At 45.2% G+C, this 19519-nt stretch overlaps 1 protein-coding gene across 1 annotated transcript in view; it reads left to right on the top strand.

The window, feature by feature from the left end:
- Positions 1-19519, top strand: part of SEC14L2 (SEC14 like lipid binding 2) — a 468884-nt gene that overhangs the window by 373923 nt on the left and 75442 nt on the right. Inside the window, exon 11 of the mRNA XM_069619311.1 lies at positions 1230-1399. Coding sequence (XP_069475412.1) covers positions 1230-1399 — 170 coding nt within the window. The remainder of the gene's footprint in view (positions 1-1229; positions 1400-19519) is intronic.

The raw sequence follows: 19519 nt of genomic DNA on the forward strand, positions 1-19519 counted from the left end.
CATGGCGGTGGCGCCCTTTCTAATGGAAAAACTGCCCCACCCCCGTGCTGGCTGGCAGCAGCGCCCAATGTAAGTGTAAAGCTCCTAACACGGTGGGAGCGTTTCACCTACAGGGGCGCCGCTACCGACCAGCACGAGGAAGCATTTTATTTTACACAGGGCTTCACGGCCGCTACCGCGCCAGCTCGAAGGAGTTTTTTTAAAGGCTCCTCCATGCTGGCATGGCATATGCTATGGCGACCTTTGTAAATGATCTTAGTTTGGTGCAGTGAGCGACTGCCCAGGTCGCCCACACCTAGGATGGCCCTGCTCTCCGGGCTCCACACTTCCAGTTTCTTCCTCTGTGCAGTAGTCAGTGTCCTGAACAACCATGGCCCAGCCCCTACAGGGGGCTAGACCATGGGTATGTTGCTTGGCAATACCCCCAGCAGGATCACAACATTCGTTTTTGGGTATGCTACTCCTACAGGCAGACCCAATGGGGGGTTTTCTTTTAAGTAAATAGGTGCATTGACATTGGTTTGCTACGCTAATGAAAATGTAACGGCTTACAGCCGCACACATAGAAATTCACGGATTTTCGAGCTGTCTTCACTTTCAGAAGACGGGCAATTGCACTTTGAAATGGCAATTGTACTTCGCAAATATCCAGAGTGTAACTTTGATGTTACAAGTGCTGAATTGTTTTGCTTTGATTTAATCGCAAACAACTGTTTGATTAAGCAGTCTTCTTGTAACCTGTTCTCTTCCTTTTCCTGTACTTTATGTGACCATCTCTTGGGCCACTCACACTGTCTCCACACTCCACACTGGGTCTTCTCCATTCATTAATATACACTATTTCTGTGCTTAAGTGTGATCTCTTTACATTGTTTACACAGATCAACATTTTCAGAGTTGACAAATGGTTTTTGTGTTTTTTTGGACTTTAGATTGATCACGATTTTGTGTTTTTTGTATAGATCTGTTTTACATTCACTATTTTTGATGTTGAATAATAATAATTTTCTATTTTTGATATTAATGTAGGCCGTGTCTTTGTGTTATTTGGCATATAATACATGTTTAGATTGGGATTTGGTGTTGCGCAAAGCCACAGGTTGATATCTTGCAAACCTGGTGCTATACCAGTAGTCGCGGTATCAACAAATGGCAGCATTTGTTCTCCTTCTGACACAACTCCTACAGGTGGAGTCAGCCGCTCTTAATCTGCTGTCTTGCGCCCCCAGGTGGCAGTTCATGTCGGACTCTGCAGACATTGGCTTTGGGGTCTTTGTGAAGACGAAGATAGGAGAGCGACAGAAAGCTGGAGAGATGATCGAAGTCGTGGCCAGCGAACGGTACAACGCCCACCTGGTGCCAGAAGATGGATCCCTCACCTGCGCTGACCCTGGCATCTGTGAGTAAATGCAGTTTCCCCGATTTATATTAATCTTTTTTCTGCTGTGTACACCTGTTTCCTCTGAATTTAGTTACCCAGCCTAGTATCATTCTGTCAGGCTGCTTTCCTAAGCCAAGAGGCGAAGTGTTGGATTTGGTACTATGATGACCGGTAGGTATGTCTGTGTGTTCCCCACCTTTTTACATTGTTGCTGTTGGACACAAGCCACATGGGCAATTGTTGGTGCACTGATAGAGTGGTTGAGGACATTGACTGGGCTAAGTCCAGAACTTCTGAGCATACTTCCACATGCTGAAGTAGTGCCTTGGTGCCTTTGTGTGGTGGTGGTCAAGGCAAGCAGAGTCATTTCTAGGGGTGGGTGAAGCAGACGGCTGCCTAGAGTGCAAGTGCTTTGAAGGCGTATACTCAGCTGTTCCCAGCAATTGGAGATCAACTTCCAAGCTCAGACTGGAAGAGCGTTGCATTTCCCTTTCCTAAAGGATCTCAGTTGGCTTCTTTCAAAAAATGCATTTGCTTCAAACCCTTATGCATGACCTACACATGTCTCCATGGCCCAACTTTCGCCTGTTTGACCTCCAAGATCCAACCTTACTGCTCCTTCAAAGCATTAAGCTCCACCGACAAGCTGCTCCTGGAAGTCCCCACTCCCAGACACACTGGCAGAGGTGAATGCAGTTTATCTGCTCTACCCCTCCCTACCCTTTCGAATTCTCTCCCTCCCCGATCCGCCAGGTATCGACTTTACTTCAGTTCGAGAAACCTTTGAAGACTTGGTTATTCCACCGAGCATGATGTTCTCTCAGACTTCCTGATTTCCTTCATCTTGTGTCTCCTCTGATTGCCTCTTAGTCACTGCAGCGCCCAGCAACACTTACGTTTATGGTGCCCAATATGTAAGCTGTTTTAATAAATAGATCTTTCCTTGATTGTGTTTTATTCATTTTACATTTCTTGCTTAGAGAAACAGGGCAGAACACACTGGGGGCTTGCCAATTATCTTTTTCGGAGGTATTTTTGGTAGTTTAGCATTTCAAATGGGAAGCGATTAAGAGTAGATGGCTGCAGATGCCGCAGCAATGTAATGTCAAGTATTCTTATATATCACTCATCTCCCATTTTGTGTTGGCCTTGCTAGCAGTGAGTGGCTTCACGCGAGAGTTGCACAGACATCGCAAAGCCAAAATATACTGTCGCAGTATCTGCATTTCTGTTCTTCCATCTCATTCCACATTCGCTGCCTTCTCTGCTGATGATGCTGCAACCTCTCTTTCCTCTTCTCTCTCTCCGCTTCTCTTGATAGCCTTTATCCTGCTTCTTCTTTCTCTCTTTCCCACAAAACCCCTCAAACCTGGCTCTCTTCTCACCTCTCAATCGGCTAGTTCTTCGTCATCTCGAGCGTCATTGGTGCAAGTCCCTCTCCGAGTCTGATTCCCTCTCTTTTTCATCCTATCACTCTCTCTCTGACGAGGCTATTCTTGCATCTAAGCGTAATTATTACTCAGACTTTCTGCATGCCCAATCTGCTCACCCCCCAGCGTTTTTTAAAATCTCTTTCTCGTCTTCTAACACCGCATACCCATAATCATTCTTTCCACTCTTGACTTTGCATCATATTATTCTACTAAAGTCGCTTCTCCTCATGCTTTCATCGTTCCCTCAACCATTTCTCCTTCGTCCCCCACCTCCCTAATCTCTTCCTTTTCCCTCATTACTAACTTGGAGCCTCTTCTCTTCTGACTCGTTCCCCTCTCACTGGTTCACCTTCTGATCCTATTCCATCTTCTCTAATACCTAAATTTTATCCTTCTCGTCTCCTATCTTACTACTCTCCTTAACACCTATCTTTTCACATTGATCTTTCCTTCTTGCTTTAAGCATGCTTCTATTCTCCCTATTCTTAAGAAGCCATCTCTTGACCCCTCTCTTCCTTCTAACTTCTGTCCGATTTCTCTTCTTCCCTATCTCTTGAAATTACTCAAGCAATTTATACTCAGGTTTCTACCTTTGTAAATGATAACTCTATTTTTCCCTCTCTCCAGTCTGGCTTCCGTCTCTGTTACTAAACTGAGACTGCTCTTCTCTCTGTTTGCGATTCCATGCTCTCTGCATGTTACACCAAGCATTCCTCTCTTCTCATACTTTTAGATCTATCCAAGGCTTTCAACACGGTTGATGACACTGCTCTCTTGGCTTCTTTGTCTTCCATTGGGTTTGCAGACTGTACTTGCTTGGTTTCATTCCGATATCTCTAACCGTATTTATTCTGTCTCTTGTGCTGTTCCTCCTCTGAAATCCCCTTCTTCATGGTGTCCTCCAAGGCCCTGTTCTTGGCCCCCTTCTCTTCTCCCTTTATACTTCTCTTGCTGCAGTGATCTTGTGCTTTGGGATTTCCCACCACTTTTATGCTGATGACACACAACTTTTTCTCTCTTTCTCTTTATTTACTCCGGCTATCAACGATAACTTATCTTCCTGTTTGCTTGCTATCAAATCTTGGATGTCAGACCACATTCTGCTGCTAAACCCGTAGAAAACTGAAGTTCTCTTGTTCCCTGCCACGACTATTCCCCCACTACCCCTCGCTCCTCTGTCTCTTTCCCTCCATCCTCTCTATCTCTTTGTAGCACTGCCCGTAATCTCGGTGTTTATCTTGATACAGCCTTATCCTTTTCCCTTCTTATTTCTACTATCTCCTGTTCTTGTCGCCTCTATCTCTTCAATATTCGTGAAGCCCGCTTTTTTCTGACCTTTGGTGCTACCAAACTCCTGATTTCATCTATTATTGTCTGTCGCCTTTTTTTTACTGTTCTACTATTCTCTTTGGTCTTCCTCTTTCTCGTTTGGCCTCTCTTAAGTCCATTTTCAATGCTTCTATTTGCCTTCTTTACAGGTTATCCCCTGTGATTCCATTTCGCAATCTCTGTCCTTACTTGGTTGACTGTCTTTCTCTTCCCGGCTCAAATTTAATTTTCTCTGTATTGTGCTTAAGTCCCTCTATGGTCATGCTCCCCTTCTATTTATCCAACTCCTATCTTTTGCTTTCTTCTCTCTATTTCTCCTACTCTGGCTCTTTTCTCTCTTCTCCCTGCCTCTTTGTTTCTCCTTTACACCCCGCCCACTGTTTCCACTCTCCTTCTTTACCTCCTCCAAACCCCTTGTTCGTTCTCCTATCCCCTTTACTCCCATTCCCTCCCCTCTTTTCTCCACCTCCACCTCACTCTCACTTTTCTCTCTCCCACCTCCACTCTTATGTTTCCCTGCTTCATCTCCACTCTTCTCCTTAACCCTCCCACCTTCTTTCTCCATTCTCCACTTCTTTGCTCGCTTTCTTCCTTTTCTCTTTATCATTTATTATCCCATTTTGGGAAAAAAAAGAAAAAAATCGTGCTCTAAAAAGCAGGTGGAGGGAGGCCGTAGCGGGCTCTCCCCCATGGCCCTGCGGCTTCCTGGGCCTCTGTTCCCCGACCCCCAGACCACCCAGCCAGCGCGATTGGTGCCCTGCACCCTCATTAAGGTCATCCCAGGGCAGCCCTCTACCCGGCAGCCCCAGTGGCTGAGGGCCTCAAGGCCAAGGGCGGCTCCTACATTGGCGGCTCCAAGATGTGTCTGCAGGTGTCCGCAGGGGAAGCCAGTGAAGCCAGCAGTCAACAGATACCAACAAAAACTGTGAGTGTGGCATGGGTGGTGAGTGGAGCAATTACTCTACTCCAGAAAACCCCTGCCACTCTATCTTACCTCCCATTACCATAGACTGTCATAGACTCACACCAGGTACACTCAGTAAGTTTTGTGACCACCAGACTGAACTTATTCCTGACAGGATTGTCGAAGTTACCTTGCATTACATAGTAACATACTCGTCAAGGTCAACAAGCTCCGCACTTAGATGAAACTTCAATATTAGCATGCCCACACTCAGAATTGTGAATATTAGCCTGCGTCACATCTAGATAGGACTTTGAATATTAGCATGTCCACACTTAGATAGAATTGTGAATATTGGCATGTCCAGACTTGGATAGAATTGTGAATATTAGCAAGTCCACATATAGATAGAATTGTGAATATTGGCATGTCCAGACTTGAATAGAATTGTGAATGTTAGCCTGCGTCACATCTAGATAGGACTTTGAATGTTAGCAGGAACATTGTAGGCTAATACAAAGTCCTGGCAGGAGAGTATACTAGGCAAAGCCAAGTGTGTAAAGCAAACTGCATAAAGAAAACCCTGGCAGGAGAGTATACCAGGCAAAGCTAAGTGAACTGCATAAAGAAAGCCCAGGCAGGAGAAAATACCAGGCAAAGTAAAGTGTGTGAAGTGGTCAACAGTGAATGTGGAGGGAGCACTGGCAATTGTTTCTAAAGTGTACCTGGATTTTTTGGAAGTCTTTGCATGTGTGTAAGAGTGGTGTTCCATCCTCATGCCCCATTGCTAATTAGGATGTGTGCATTTGTATTATTCAAATATTATGCCCTAAAGAAGCAGAATTATTGTGGATTATCAGTGTTGGCCTTGGTTGGCTTTATGACTATTTTTCCCTGTGCGGTAAAATGTCTGGTTACCTTTGCTTCCCACTCCTTGTTAATATGTGCATAGTACCAGGTATAGGGCCTACAAAATGTAGGCAGGAATGGGTTGTGTCTTTTAGTCATTGTGTAAAAGGTATGCCAGAGGACCGGGGGTTCGCGCCACAAAACCGCAGCTTAGCAGAGTACCTAAGGCCCATTAAACCTTCCCCTGGCAATGACGAAGGACTCAGCCATGGCACAAATCAGAACTGTCTTTTATTTTCCAAACAGACAGCATCATACAGGAAATACAATAATCTCCAGCAATCACAGGTCCTAAAACCCATGTCACAAGCTTTTATCACGTAGTGACATCACAATTCCCAACCCTTCCCCAAAACCCTAAGAACAAAACCCATTGGGTAGCTCGGGTAGTAACACCTATAGGTATCTCTTATATTAGTTGGTTAATTGGTCCTCCCATGTCAGGTGTGTAAGCCTGAGACTTCCCCAAAAATGATCTGTTACATTGTTGAAGGGTCGCAGGACGACCATTGGCCCTTGCCCCGTTAGACACCACCCGAGGGTTTGAGCATCATGATTGGCTGGAGCGGGTCTCCCCAGGCCTGGGACCCTGCTCTGTTAACAGCGCTCAGTATACCTTTTCAAGGTAACACCTAGCCTGAGAGAGTGCCTGCCGGTTGCAATGTTTGGTAGACAACACATGTATCAATTCTGTCTGTCTTCACTGGGAACAGCTTCTCTTCCCACCATGGGTAAATGGCCATTTTTCATCTCGGCCAAGTCACGTGGGTGAGGACCGCAAAACAGAGTTTTTTCAGTCTGAACTTAGTGAGGATTTTATTCTGTTATTTTGCAGGTGGCTCCCTGTCCTGGGACCCAGAAATTTTCCACCCGCCCTTGTCCTTGGCTTTGAGCACTGGCCCTGTGGTTTGTGCTGCAGAGTCTGCATCTTCTTCCCTTATATATTATTTTATTTTCTTTAGAGCTTAGTAGTACTCGGCTCTTCCAGATTCCTTATATGTCCCTGTAGCTCCATATAGTTAGTTGTGATAAAGCGGTTGCATGCTTGCTCCATGTGACTTTTGCTTTCTTGCGTTTCTGCTTTGGGCTAGTGAAAAAGGAAAGGAATCCGACAGTATATATATGTATCTGTGTTCTATCTACAGAATGGTGCATGCATGTTCTTCATTTGTGCACGCGTGTGTCGGTGTAACTTCGCGCTGGGATGCCCATTTACTTTGTTACTAACTTTACTATGACGTGTTGTCACTAATGACATCAGTACGGCTGGATATTTATCATTAGTCAACCTTGTCCAGTGATGGGACACCTGTATCCACGAAGGCATCGGCTGGATAGAGTTTGAATGGTTGTCTAAGAGAATATGTGCCTACATGCGTGGAATGCACCGGTCCACCTCTTGGTTATCCAAACAGCCACTGGCATCTCTCGTTTATCATCCTTCAGGCTGACATGCGCATAGGGGACACGAGGGCCATTCCAGAGACCTTCTCTTCAGTCTCCCTTCTGTCTCCCCTCTTGTCGACCCGTTGACTTCTCCAAACCTATTCACCTTTGCCCTTGGGAGCCAAATCTTCATCACTTCATCTACATGTCCATAGAATCATGCATGGTCATCTAAACTCCATGTCACGTAACAGCAATCTCCTTCCTCTTTGCAAAACACCAATTTTCCCCAATATTCCTTGTAGTCGTTATGGTCCCCGAACACTACTCCAGTTGGGAACAGTGGACACCCTGTTATTTGTGTCCATAAGGTATTTTGAGCTTCTATTATCTTGTCGTCTTCAGAAGGTATTTCTACTAATACCTTCATTCCTACAGTTTTCTCTGTTGTTGTTCGGCATTGTGTGATGCATATCCTGATCACACACAGTGTCTGCAGTACTAGTACTAAGGCTAATCGTAAAACTTTCAGTCCTTTGGCCATCCATGTTGGTATCCATTAGAATATGTATGACAGCCAACCCACATCACTGGCCCCTTTTGCTTCTTCCTCCATTTTGACATGCATTTGCGATAATCTGGTAACTGCTTTAGTTAGTGTTCCATTATCTTCATAGTTTGCTGCAACGAATGTGCAGCAAGAAGATCCGATTTTGGCACAAACTCCTCCTTCTATTGTTGTGAGAAGATCCAGAACATACCTGTTCTACAGGGCCATCAACCTTACTGCTCGGAGCTCTTCTTTTATGGCGTTGAAGCCGTTTACTGTGGAGTTTATTGTTTGCATCAGCTCCCACCTTGTAATCTGGAGGCATTTTGCATTTGTGTATGTCTGCACTGCAGGAACTACTGATGCGAAGAACATCTCCGTTCTGCTGAACAACCGGTGCTCAGGTGGTATGGTGCCCAGAGAATCTTCTGTTGCTGATGATATGTAGTTTCCTCTCTTTACCATAGTTAATTCTACTGACTGCTTCTTTCTTTTAGTATCGTCTATTTTAGGGAATATGTCTGTTTAGATGTCTTTCTGGGGAACTACTAATGCTGGCATGTTGATGTGCACCAGTGAGCATACGCCTCCCTAGTTGGGTGGCAGATTCCCGTATGCCTTTGGTCTGCATGCCCAATAATGATCCATTAATACAGCTGTCCCAACTTTCATGCCTGGAACCTTTACTGTCTGCTTGCATTCCTTGTTTTCTCCAACCTTTACTGCTCTGTCATTCTGAAGGAAAAATAATGCTGCTTTCTTCAGTGGTATTATGGGCATGGGTCCAGCTTCATTCTCCACCAAGGTCAGTAGCTTTGCACTTGCTTCATTTTCTTCTTGAACATTACGAGCTGGAACTATAAGGAGTGTATGTGCCTTGCTCCCCAACACTCCTTCTTTCCATCCTTCGGCTGTGTACACTTGGCCATAAACAAGCATCTGTGGTCTTTCCCAGCATCCTGGTTCTCCTCTTATCTCTATTCACCCTTTCTTAGGACATGGTAATTCTTTCAATGCTTCTGTTTTTGACTCCCCTTTATGCGGGTAGTCAGTGATATATTGTATCACTTGGTCTTTTTTCAAAAAACTGTCCATCATGTCTAGTATTTTTATATAGCTATCTTCATAGTGTGAGAAACCTGAAGGTGTCTCACCCGCCAGTGTCATCTGCCATCCAAGTAGCCAGGACACGGCCATCACTATTGGATCCAGTTCCTGGGGGTGGACGAGTGCAGAAGGATCACCTGGATGTGGTGTCTTCAGAGAGTGGAGGTGGGACACCGAAGATTGAGACGCAGTATCCCCTTCCTTATGACACCTTTTCCCCATCCTACCCAGTAGGATACTTAGAAACTCTACCCCCCCTTTTCCAACACAAACACTTTCTCACAGCATGAACGACGATGGACTAATACCCGAGCCGTTTACCTGACATGTCCCAACACAAGGGTCAGGCAAGTTAGGCAATTACTGACTAAAACACAAACCTGACTACCCTTTCCCTTCCCCATAGGGATAAAAGACGGAGCACAAGAACACACTCCGAGCAAGGCCGAATGTACGAGGAGGCAGCCATTCCAGGACGGCAGTTCTAACGGAGAAGAAAGGCGGCGAGACCTGAAAGGACGTCAAGGAGGGGAATGCCCTTCCCCTTTTCAACCCAGGACCGCATAACCTCAGATGAAAGAAACATAAGACCGGGAATCGCAGCTGGCACATGGTGTGTCGGATGTCAGCGGTACACAGCACCCTCCCACACTGATAGCCAGGGTGGCGAGACGAGGTTGCCATTGTCGTACCATCCTTGACTCCTGCGGCAAAGGAACCGCCAACGAGTTCAGCACAGCCAGTGAGTTGGAAGAAGCTGCTAGTCACCCAAAATGTGTTGAGCACAAGGTTGCAGTGGCAACAGTAAGAAGACAATTAGACAAGAGGTCTTTTTTGAACACATTGGTACCAGAAATATTGGTCCAGCGCCACGTGGGCTCCCAGTTGAAGGTCTCTGGCTGGTACCCCTCTTTGAACAAAGAGACTGTATCGAATATTTGAAAGAAAGAAAACTACAAATACCAAGAGGCCATAGGGAAGGCCAGTATACTGTGTTAAGGTGGTCATACAAGGGTTGAATCAAATCCCGTTGGTAATGAGTTAAGGACTTTCAATTGTACAAACAATCGAAATTCCTTAACTCATTACCAAAGTTTTGAGATTTTGAAAGAGGCGTTTGCGCACGGCTAAGGGAAACGCTGTGCAAACTATGAATGTGTGAAGCCTGACTGGGGTCTAAGAAAAAGCCTGACTGGGAGATTAACCAAGGGAAGTGAATCCCGCATTGTGTTAAAACACCTATGAACATTGTGATGACAAGCATGAACCCGACTAAGGGAGGTCCACATTGAGTTGATGATCGGAGCCCGGCTGAAGGGGATCAAAAGATGAAGAGTAATCACCCGACGTGAAAAGTAGTAGAAATAACTTTTGTTTGTTGTTTTGATGTATCAGGCCTTCTGAGGCAAAGAGACTTTGCATAAAAGTGACTTGGGCACAGAAGGCCCTGATATCGAGGAAAATGAACTGTCATTTGTGCCGGAGAGGCCCAGGAGTGTGTTGTGCTCGAGAGTCTCGCCTTGTCCTGTGCTAAAAGTGTGGGGATGGCAGATCCCTGCCATACCATCCTGACTTATCATTTTTTGAACACTTTTTTCTTTTCTTGTGAACATTTTCCCACACTCTTTTGTAATATAGCTGTAAGGATTGGCAATAGTTTCTTTTTAGTATAGGCCCTTTTCATTTGACTAGACTCCACTAGGAATGCATTATTATTATTTGATGGTCATAGCTTGCTCCCATCTTAGATTTAGGTTTTTATTAGGCGTCCATCACACCCAGTTTACAGTTTAATAAACGCCTTTGAACTGTGATCACTTGTGTCTGTCTTAATATGATGCCATGCCTTCCTTACAATAGGGAAATGTTGCTTTGAACATCCATCTTAAGGTTGCTGTTTTCCCTTTAAATCTCCCTCGGGTGGTGCACATTGATAGGTACATAAGGCACTGTGCTCTTGTTGCTGGTATTTCAGTTGCCACAAACATTTGGGAGGCATTTATGGCATAGGGGATGAGAGAGCAGACATAGCAGCTCTCCCCAGTCGTCTGTTTACATACTTTAGTCGTGTGTTTGTACCACATGTTATTGGACACTCGAGCAGTATCGGTGACGTAGGAATCAACCCCTCCTAGATCTTTATCAACACTGCTTCTACCTCTCCTTATTTGTCTGGCAGTGCTTATCTCCCCACCTGACATGGTATCCCCACGTGCCGGAATTGGGGTTGTGTTAGTAGGGGCCACAGCTTTATTTTCTATAACAAAAGACATTCACCAAGAAATTAGGGAAAAAATACCCAATGAAAAGAAGACACAACACAGCATCATAATACTTTTAATAATGGCATTCATAACTTACTCCGCTTCGGAACCTTGTGTAGCCTTGAAGATATTGATGAACCGCCTGCAATGCGCTAGAAATGTGTTATTTTGTTGTTAGTATTTATTATTTTGTGGTGTTGTTGTACTGCAATAAGGATTAAGTGTTCCCACACAATGCGTATTCTAGGGTCCCGAAATACTGCAAGCAAGGACGGATTTCCTTGATGAAGTTGTGGGTATGTTTGGGATAAATAGGCCAGGGAAACATGGAAAAATAATCTGGGAAAGGGTCTTCTTACACGTTGGATCTCCTAACAAAGAGGACAAATTGGCCTCGGTAGGTCGCAGGGTGAGGGTCTTCAGGAAGCATGGGACAATGGAGGAATAACAGTTACAACTTTTACGATGAATGCTGTCAGTGTGTGAATAGAAATATAATAAAAAGAACAATGTACTGTGAGAAACCTGAAGGTGTCTCCCTAGCTAGTCCCCAGGGATCTGTCGTCCAGGTGGCCAGGACACAGCCATCGCTATTGGATCCAGTTCCTGGGGTGGACCAGTGAGGGAGGATCACCTGGATGGGAGGTCATTGGGAAGTGGCACACTGAAGGGTGAGACGAGGTATACCCTTTCTTTCAACACCTTTTCCCCATCCTACCATGTAGGATATTCCAAAACATGGCCCACCCCATTTTTCTGACACAAACACTTTTGCACAACACGAAATACAACAGACTAACAACAGAGCCATTTACCTGACATGTCCCAATACAAGGGTCAGACAAAGTCAGGCAATTGACCAGAATCACATACCTGATGGCCCTTTCCCTTTCCCAAAGGGATAAAAGCTGGAGCACGAGAGCACAGGACAAGCAAGGCAGACCTCAGAACATGAGAGCTAACTCAGCATGGCAGTTCAAGAGGAGGCGAACGACGGCGCATACCGAGAGGGTGACAAGAAGGGAAGCGGCCTTGCCCTTTCCGATCAAGGTCCGTGAAACCTCTGCAGATGGAAACATAAGACCGCAAACAATAGCCAGCGTGTCTTGCAGCAGACACTTCGCCACTGTAACCTGATGAAGAGTAACAAACAACTAAGGTGAAATGTCCCATTTCAGTACTGCAAGTCCCAGGGAAACATTTGTATGGGTTCTTGGGGTTTAAAACATGCACACCTTTTAATGTTTTTAAAAACACTACTATAGGAAAATATCCTCTCTTGGTTTGTGTGTGTGTTGATTTTATGAAAGACAAATGCCATTAGTCCTGTGCAATTTAGGTGGTTATGCAAAGCCAATTTAATGAAATGTGCATATTTCACATTGACATGCTAATTACTGGCGACGCCACATTTCATTTGTTTGTTGATGAGTCCCCCACTTGAATTTTTAGGACTTGACCCCTGCTCCAAAGAGAAAGAAATCTAAGCGGTTCATCACAGCAAGTGAGTCGAGGGGAAAAACGATAAGAAACTGAACTCTGCTGAACGAAAAGTAGCAACCGGCTAATTTGAACTTTGAAAGGTTTAAAGAAACTATTGATGAAAGAGGGGGGAAATCACAGCAACATAGGCGTCCGGCACCATGTTGGTGCTCCCCCAGTAAACTCTGGGCGATTACCCGATGGTAGAAACTACCGTAACCAGAAGACGTTGGGAAAAGGTGAAAAAGGGGTCAAAGTGGTCATACAGGGGTCTTGTAAAATCCTTTGTACTGTCAAAAGTCTTAATCTCTATGCGCAATGGGAGTTGGAGCGCTTCTATCATTCTCCCAATAAGAGAGTGTGCTGCACTGGTGACCCGTCAGAAGCCCCTCCTTAGCCAGGGTGACAGCCCAGAAGGCACTGTAGACGTCACGCAGCCTGAATCTGAATATACTGTCACTTCTTGGTTTTTGCTTTGTTCCAGTGCCAGTATTAGATCTACTAGTTCAGCAACTTGTGCTGAAAAATTTGATGGTAAGCATGCGCTTACTACCACCTCGCTTGTCGCATCCTCGTTTAGCTTCACTACAGCCATCCCAGTATGTCTTTCTCCTGTGGCCTGGTCTATTGTTGGCGACCCGTCAATAAGTACTCCCCCCCCCCCAAGTGCGTTCTCCTTTACCTTCGGGATATCGTCATGGCTTTCTATGTTTGTGGTGCAGTCATGTACGTAGTCGTCCTCTTGTATGGGCTCGGCGACAAACGTCACCGGGTTTACTAGTTGGCACCTCGCTACCTTGAGAGCTGGGTTCGACAGTATCACCTCATATCCGGAGGCCCTTTGGGTAGTCAGTGTACATTTGGTTCGCTCTAGTATTGCGAAGAGAGCATGCTCCACAAAAAGCATGGTGCTGCATCCCATGCTAATACTCACTGATTTCTCCACTGCAAATGCAGAGGCAGGTAGTGCCTGCTTGCAAGTGTAGTGTATTCTCATTAGAGGGTCTAGTTTCCCACTGTAATATGCTAGTGGTGTGTGACCCATGGTTATTTTCTGTGTCAGTACTGCGGTCGTTATGTGAGAATAAATAAAATTCTTGATAGTCTGGGATCCCCAACACTGGAGCTGCGCATATTGCTGTCTTCAGCTCCTCAGCTCCTCAAATGCTGTGGTCAATTCCTCTCTCCACTGTAATGTACCCTCTCCTCTTTGTGCTTCTTTCGGTGCATTTAACAATGGCCTGGTGTATGTGCTCTTGTCAAATACCCATCATGCTCTGCAATAATTACAGAGGTGTAGAAACTGTTGCATTTGTCCTATGGTTGTGGGTTTTAGGGTCTTGCAAATCGCCTCTGCTATTTCAGGTGTCACCTTCCGCCCTTCTTGTGATATCAGTTGCCCAATATATAATACTTCCTTCTGGCAATATTGTAATTTGGCTTTGTCAACTTTGTACCCCTTTTCTGCTAGTACAGTCAACATGTGCACAGAGTCATTCGACACTGCGTTTCTGTTTTGCTGCAAATCAAGATTTCATCTACGTTTTGTAAAACACTTTCTAACTGTACATTGCCTAAATCCATTTGGAGGACCCTGTTGAGTATGGAAGGGGACTCGCAGTACCCTTGTGGAAGACGAGTATGTTTCCACTTCTTATTTCTATATAGAAACAATGTTAAATCTTGTGAATCCAGTTGGAGTGGTATAGAAAAGAAGGCATTCTTGAAATCTATAACCGTGAAGTGGGTAGCTTTGGTAGGAATGCTGCACAAAATTGTCGTTGGATTCAGAACTAGAGGAAATTCTGCCTCAACAATATAGTTCAAAAGACACAAGTCTTGTATAAAATTCCACAACCCCTTGTTGCCTTTTTCACAGGGTACACCGCTGTGGTGCACAGTGACTCTGATGGTATCAAAATGCCTTGCTTCACTAGAGCCGCAATGGTCTCGTAAATGCCCTCTTCTGCCTCCCTCGTTGAAGGGTATTGCTTTGGTCTTGGTAGGATGGCTCCTGGCTTTAGTTTTATCTTCACCGGTCCTGATTCCCTTCAAAAGCCCCAAGTCATAGGGACTTGTGGTCCATTAGACACTGGAGACCTTGGCCAAGTCTTCCTCGAGAAATGACGATGGTGTTTGTAGCATCATCGCCATTTTCTGTGGTACTTCTCTGTAGGGCATTTTCACCCACAATGTAATGCTAATGTCGAACACCATCTCGTGATCTGAGCGGTTGTCTTTGAACAATTCTCTGTCAGTCACAGTAGTCAACCTGTACCCTTCTCCCACTGCAATCACTGACCTCCATGCTCGTCGGTGTCATCTGTCTCATCTACTGTTATTCTGTCTTCCCTGCCTCTAATTCTAGTGGGATCACCATCCCTTCTTTTTCTTCGAATGGTAGTTCTGGTTTGACTATGTACTCATTTGGAAGGCGCCATAGTTTTCCTTGGATCCCTGGGAGCCGTGCTATTATCTCTTCAGCTTTTTATCAGAACAACACTTCATCTGCTGGTATCCCCCTCTGTACTGTGCGTCTGCAATATGCTTGAATGATTTCCCTCACATTTAGGTGGTGAATCCCAGGTGTGGAACACACTATTCCTTGGTCCGTGAATGAGATGGTTCTGTTAAGTTTGCTCATGATGTCTCTTCCCATTGTGTTTACTGGTGTCTGTCGGGAATACAATAAGGGTAGAGATAAGTCATGTTCTGAAAGTGTAAGATCGTCTGTAAAAGGAACCAAGTCTGTCACTTCAGAAAATCCCTGCGCATTCATGGCGTCGCTTAACATTGGATACCTTACCTCCCTGATACAGGACCTAGTTGCCCATGTGTCTACGAGAAAGCAAAAAGTCTTGTCACTTATTGTCACCCATATACGTGGTTCCTCAGCTGGGTTTGGTGTAATCGATAGGATGGAACACATCAGGTCTGTTTTTGGGCTGTCCTATTGTGGGTATAATGACATTCTGTTCCCTGTGAATGGGTTGCCCCCACTACAGTCTGCACTACAGTCGCACCAGTTTGAATGGGAGCCATTCCCATAGAGTCCATGCATGTCAGTGTCCCGTCGGCTTGCTGTGCCGTGTATGGTGACTGCGTGTTATTCTGCATCTGCAGTGTTGGTGATGCCTGCAAGTACTGCTTTGCGGGCGCCTGCATCTCGGGTTTCTGTGCCATGGGGTGGTATGCCTGCAGGTATGCGTTCGATGTCTGCAGCTATCGTTGTGTTTGGTCCTGAGTATAGTACTCCATTTGTTCTTGTTCTCCCTGATATGTGGGATGATATTGCATCCCCCCATTCTGTTGCATTCCCTCCCTGCTTCTATACACCCTGGAAATGTGTCCTGTTGGACCGCACAGCCAGCACTGGGGTGGATCCCTCGTTGGCTTCGGGTATCCACCTGGAAATCCCGTTGGGCCTTGCTTTATTGGGTGCCCGTACCCTCGGCCTTCCTTTTCCTCTGAAACTGTGATGTGCGTCACCCTGCCCTACGACATCTCCTCCTGTGGGTGGCGGCCTGTACTGTGCATGCAGGGTACCTTGTCCTTCTACGCTCGTTAACATTGCCTCTTCCATTGTATATTTTGACCATTTCTTCTGCATTAACCTCACCTCTTCCTTCGGTCTTCTCTTGTGCTTCTTTCTCACATTCTCTTGCATTAACCTACAATAGTGTACTATAGTGAGTTGAATTTTGGACCACGGCTTGGTCTCCATCCCCACTAACTTCTTGAGTTGCTTTTGCACCTGCTCCAGCAACCCTTGACATAATATATGATAGAATAACCCCACTATTTTGTCTCATTGTTCGCATTTCAAGTCTCCATTTCTCTTGAATAGCCTGAATATATTGCAAGGTGTCTTCGTCTTCCCCCATTTTGCGTGCTATAATCGCGCTAATCTCTGAGGTTTCTTGGTACTGTACCCGTATAGCGCACCACACGGCCGCTCAGCAGTTTGTTAAATGGCGAACCGGTGTGCACCGTGTTCTGGGCCTTTACTCCTGGGTAGCCGGCCCTTTTCCATACGTCATCAGCAACCTCCCACTGCTAGCGTTGTACCTGCTGTTAGCCTTTTTATTTCATATATTCACTTCCCCACAGTCAACGAGGGTTACTTACACTTCCAAGTTATCTTTGTCAATCTGTTGCCATGTATTGAGGTCGCCCTCCACCCTTCTCCAATAAGGGGAATAGCATCAGCTTGGTCTTCCCATCCTGTCTCCGGGTATCTTTGGTGGCTGTGAACACTCTCGGCAATTCTCTCCTCGATTCTGGAAGGCCCCTCAGCCTCTGCGTATATAGAGTAACGCTGGCTGCACTGCGCGATATAGCCCTAGAACGATGTGCCCTCTCATCCTTGTCACTCCGCAGTCCATCCATGTCCTTGTCGGCTTCCCATATCGTGTCTCGGACTGGGCTCTTCTCTATAGACCGATGGGCAGATCACCCCACTTTCTCATGCTCACTCCCCCTAAGTCATCATCTGACCCGGTATCTACACCATCGCTGTTGATATTTCCTTGGAAGCTTAGTCTCCTTAATACTGCACCTTTCTGCTGCTCCTCTTCTATGTCAATCACGCTCCTGTGCTCCCGACTCATGGAGGACCCGGTATTGTCTCTGTCTGGCCCTATCGTATCTCTTGCACTTGCTTTTCCCGCTCTTCTTCTTCTCTTTTCCTCTCCATGTCCTCAAGCTCCTTCACTCTCTGCCTTAATCGCTGTTTGCGCTCTCTCTCTTCTGTCTTCTGATTCTCCCTTTGCACTCTTTCACGTTCTTCCTGTTCCTTCTTCTCTTGTCTCGCTACTTCTTCTATTATCGCTGCTCACTCCCTTGTTTCACTTGTGTCTTTACAACCCATTACTTCCTTATTGGGACCTTCCGCTTTTCCCGCTGTCTTCCCGTCTAATGTAAGCAATATTTGTCCACCTACCTATTAGTTCGATACTATATTCTCTGGTCCTTCCTGTCTCCCCTCCATTACTATGTTGCTCTCTTTGAGGCATGCTTGGATCTCACTGTGCTCTCTTATTTTCACCCCTTGCGCTTTCAGCTCCCTCTACTACTTGTCTGGCCTTGTTCTGCCCCTCCCTTTTTTCCACAATTCGAATATAGCCATCTGCTTAGTCAATTTCTTCCCCTTGTAAACCTCATGTATATGCACGTGCAATGGTTACTGCACATATTTGGAGAAGCTCCCACCTTTTGGCCATGGCTTAGGCAGTTTACCTTCTGTGCTTCGTGTCCATTCCACGCTAGACTTACAAATGTTGTCTTTATATCACAGAAGGGACCGGCACACATGCTGGAGGGGCGTGTCCCCCACATTGCTTCCACAATACATTATTTCAATACTTACTTGACCCCAAGTCAGGGCTTTCAACACTTCCGCTGTTATCAAACAAATGCACTTTACTTGATGTCAACCTCAAATTTCCAAATAACATTTCAATCCACAAAGTGACAAGCCTCTCCGGCTCTCAAACAATATTCTGGGAGTGCTCCGCGCATTGCCCTTCTGCAACTCTCCGTCTCCTCAGACACACCCACAAATCTTGCACATGCACCTTCCACGCACCACAACAACTCTGTCAATCCTTGATCGTCAAAAAGTTCTGCACCTCCTCGTGCCCTCCGTGTCCTATACGCAAACCTCACCGGTGACGTCACCTCAATAATGTTGTAAGTGACTCCAATCAAGCAATCCCACTAAGTCAGTGCCTTGTCTGGGATGCCCAAGGGAAGCCCTTATTTCTATATTTTTATGGCAAGTTATAATCTGGATGATGAACCCTTGTATAACACCCCTCTCTCAGAATCCCCCCGACCCCGCTGAGCCAAGAAGTAGGTTTGTTTTGCAAATTTAAAAGGTTTATTTGAAATGTAAATAATATATATATATATGACACTTTTATAATAAATTAATGTTTGATAGCACACTTGGGAAGATGATAGTGATCAACAATGGATAATGTTACAGTTGTACACTCTTTGTGATGGCTTAGAAGTGATATAGAGAGGATAAAGTAGCTGAGAATGCTTTTATGGCTTCAAGGACAATGCAATGATGAATGAAAATGCAGTACAGAAAATAAACTTGATATGGCTTCAACAAAAGACAATGTAATCACTTTTCCTTGACAATTCACTCCCCCCCTTTATGCAATATAAGGAGATGGAAAGCAGAGCACACAGTTCTCAGGAATGCAATCAGATACAATACGAAATTCAGTTTCCCCCCAGCAAGCTTAGAGGAAAACAGGTAGAAGTTTGAAACACAGGCCCAAAATGCTTTGATGTGGTTGCAATTAAGTGAAAAATATGCTAAAAAGGCTTTTAATTCCCTATAGGGAGTTCAGGGTGGATGATATCTAGTTTATATTAGTTCAGGCTCACTTTAGCAATGCTCTATGAGTAACTAGCAGGTTAACACGAATTTTAGCAAAGGAAAGCAAGGAGCTGCTGATTTTTACACGTGGCTGAAATTGTGCAAAATGTCAAATCGCGGCAAATTTAATCGCGTGCGTCGAGCGTAATTACGGAGGCACTATAAGGAGTAGCAAGTCGGTTCTAGGTTCGTTTGAAAGCCTAGAATCCTAGCTTTAAGATAAAATGTCGCTCCTAACACAAACGGTCCCGGAGATATGGACGATATTGTGAAGGTAGTTTTTCGGATTTGAAATTTAAAAGTTCAAAATGACAGGTGACAGTTTTCAGCTTTAAAAATGACAGAATGACACACACGATTCCTATGAGGTAGTTCTA

Source organism: Ambystoma mexicanum, chromosome 10 (assembly GCF_040938575.1).
Source record: "Ambystoma mexicanum isolate Mex_15411 chromosome 10, UKY_AmexF1_1, whole genome shotgun sequence".
NCBI lineage: Eukaryota > Metazoa > Chordata > Amphibia > Caudata > Ambystomatidae > Ambystoma > Ambystoma mexicanum.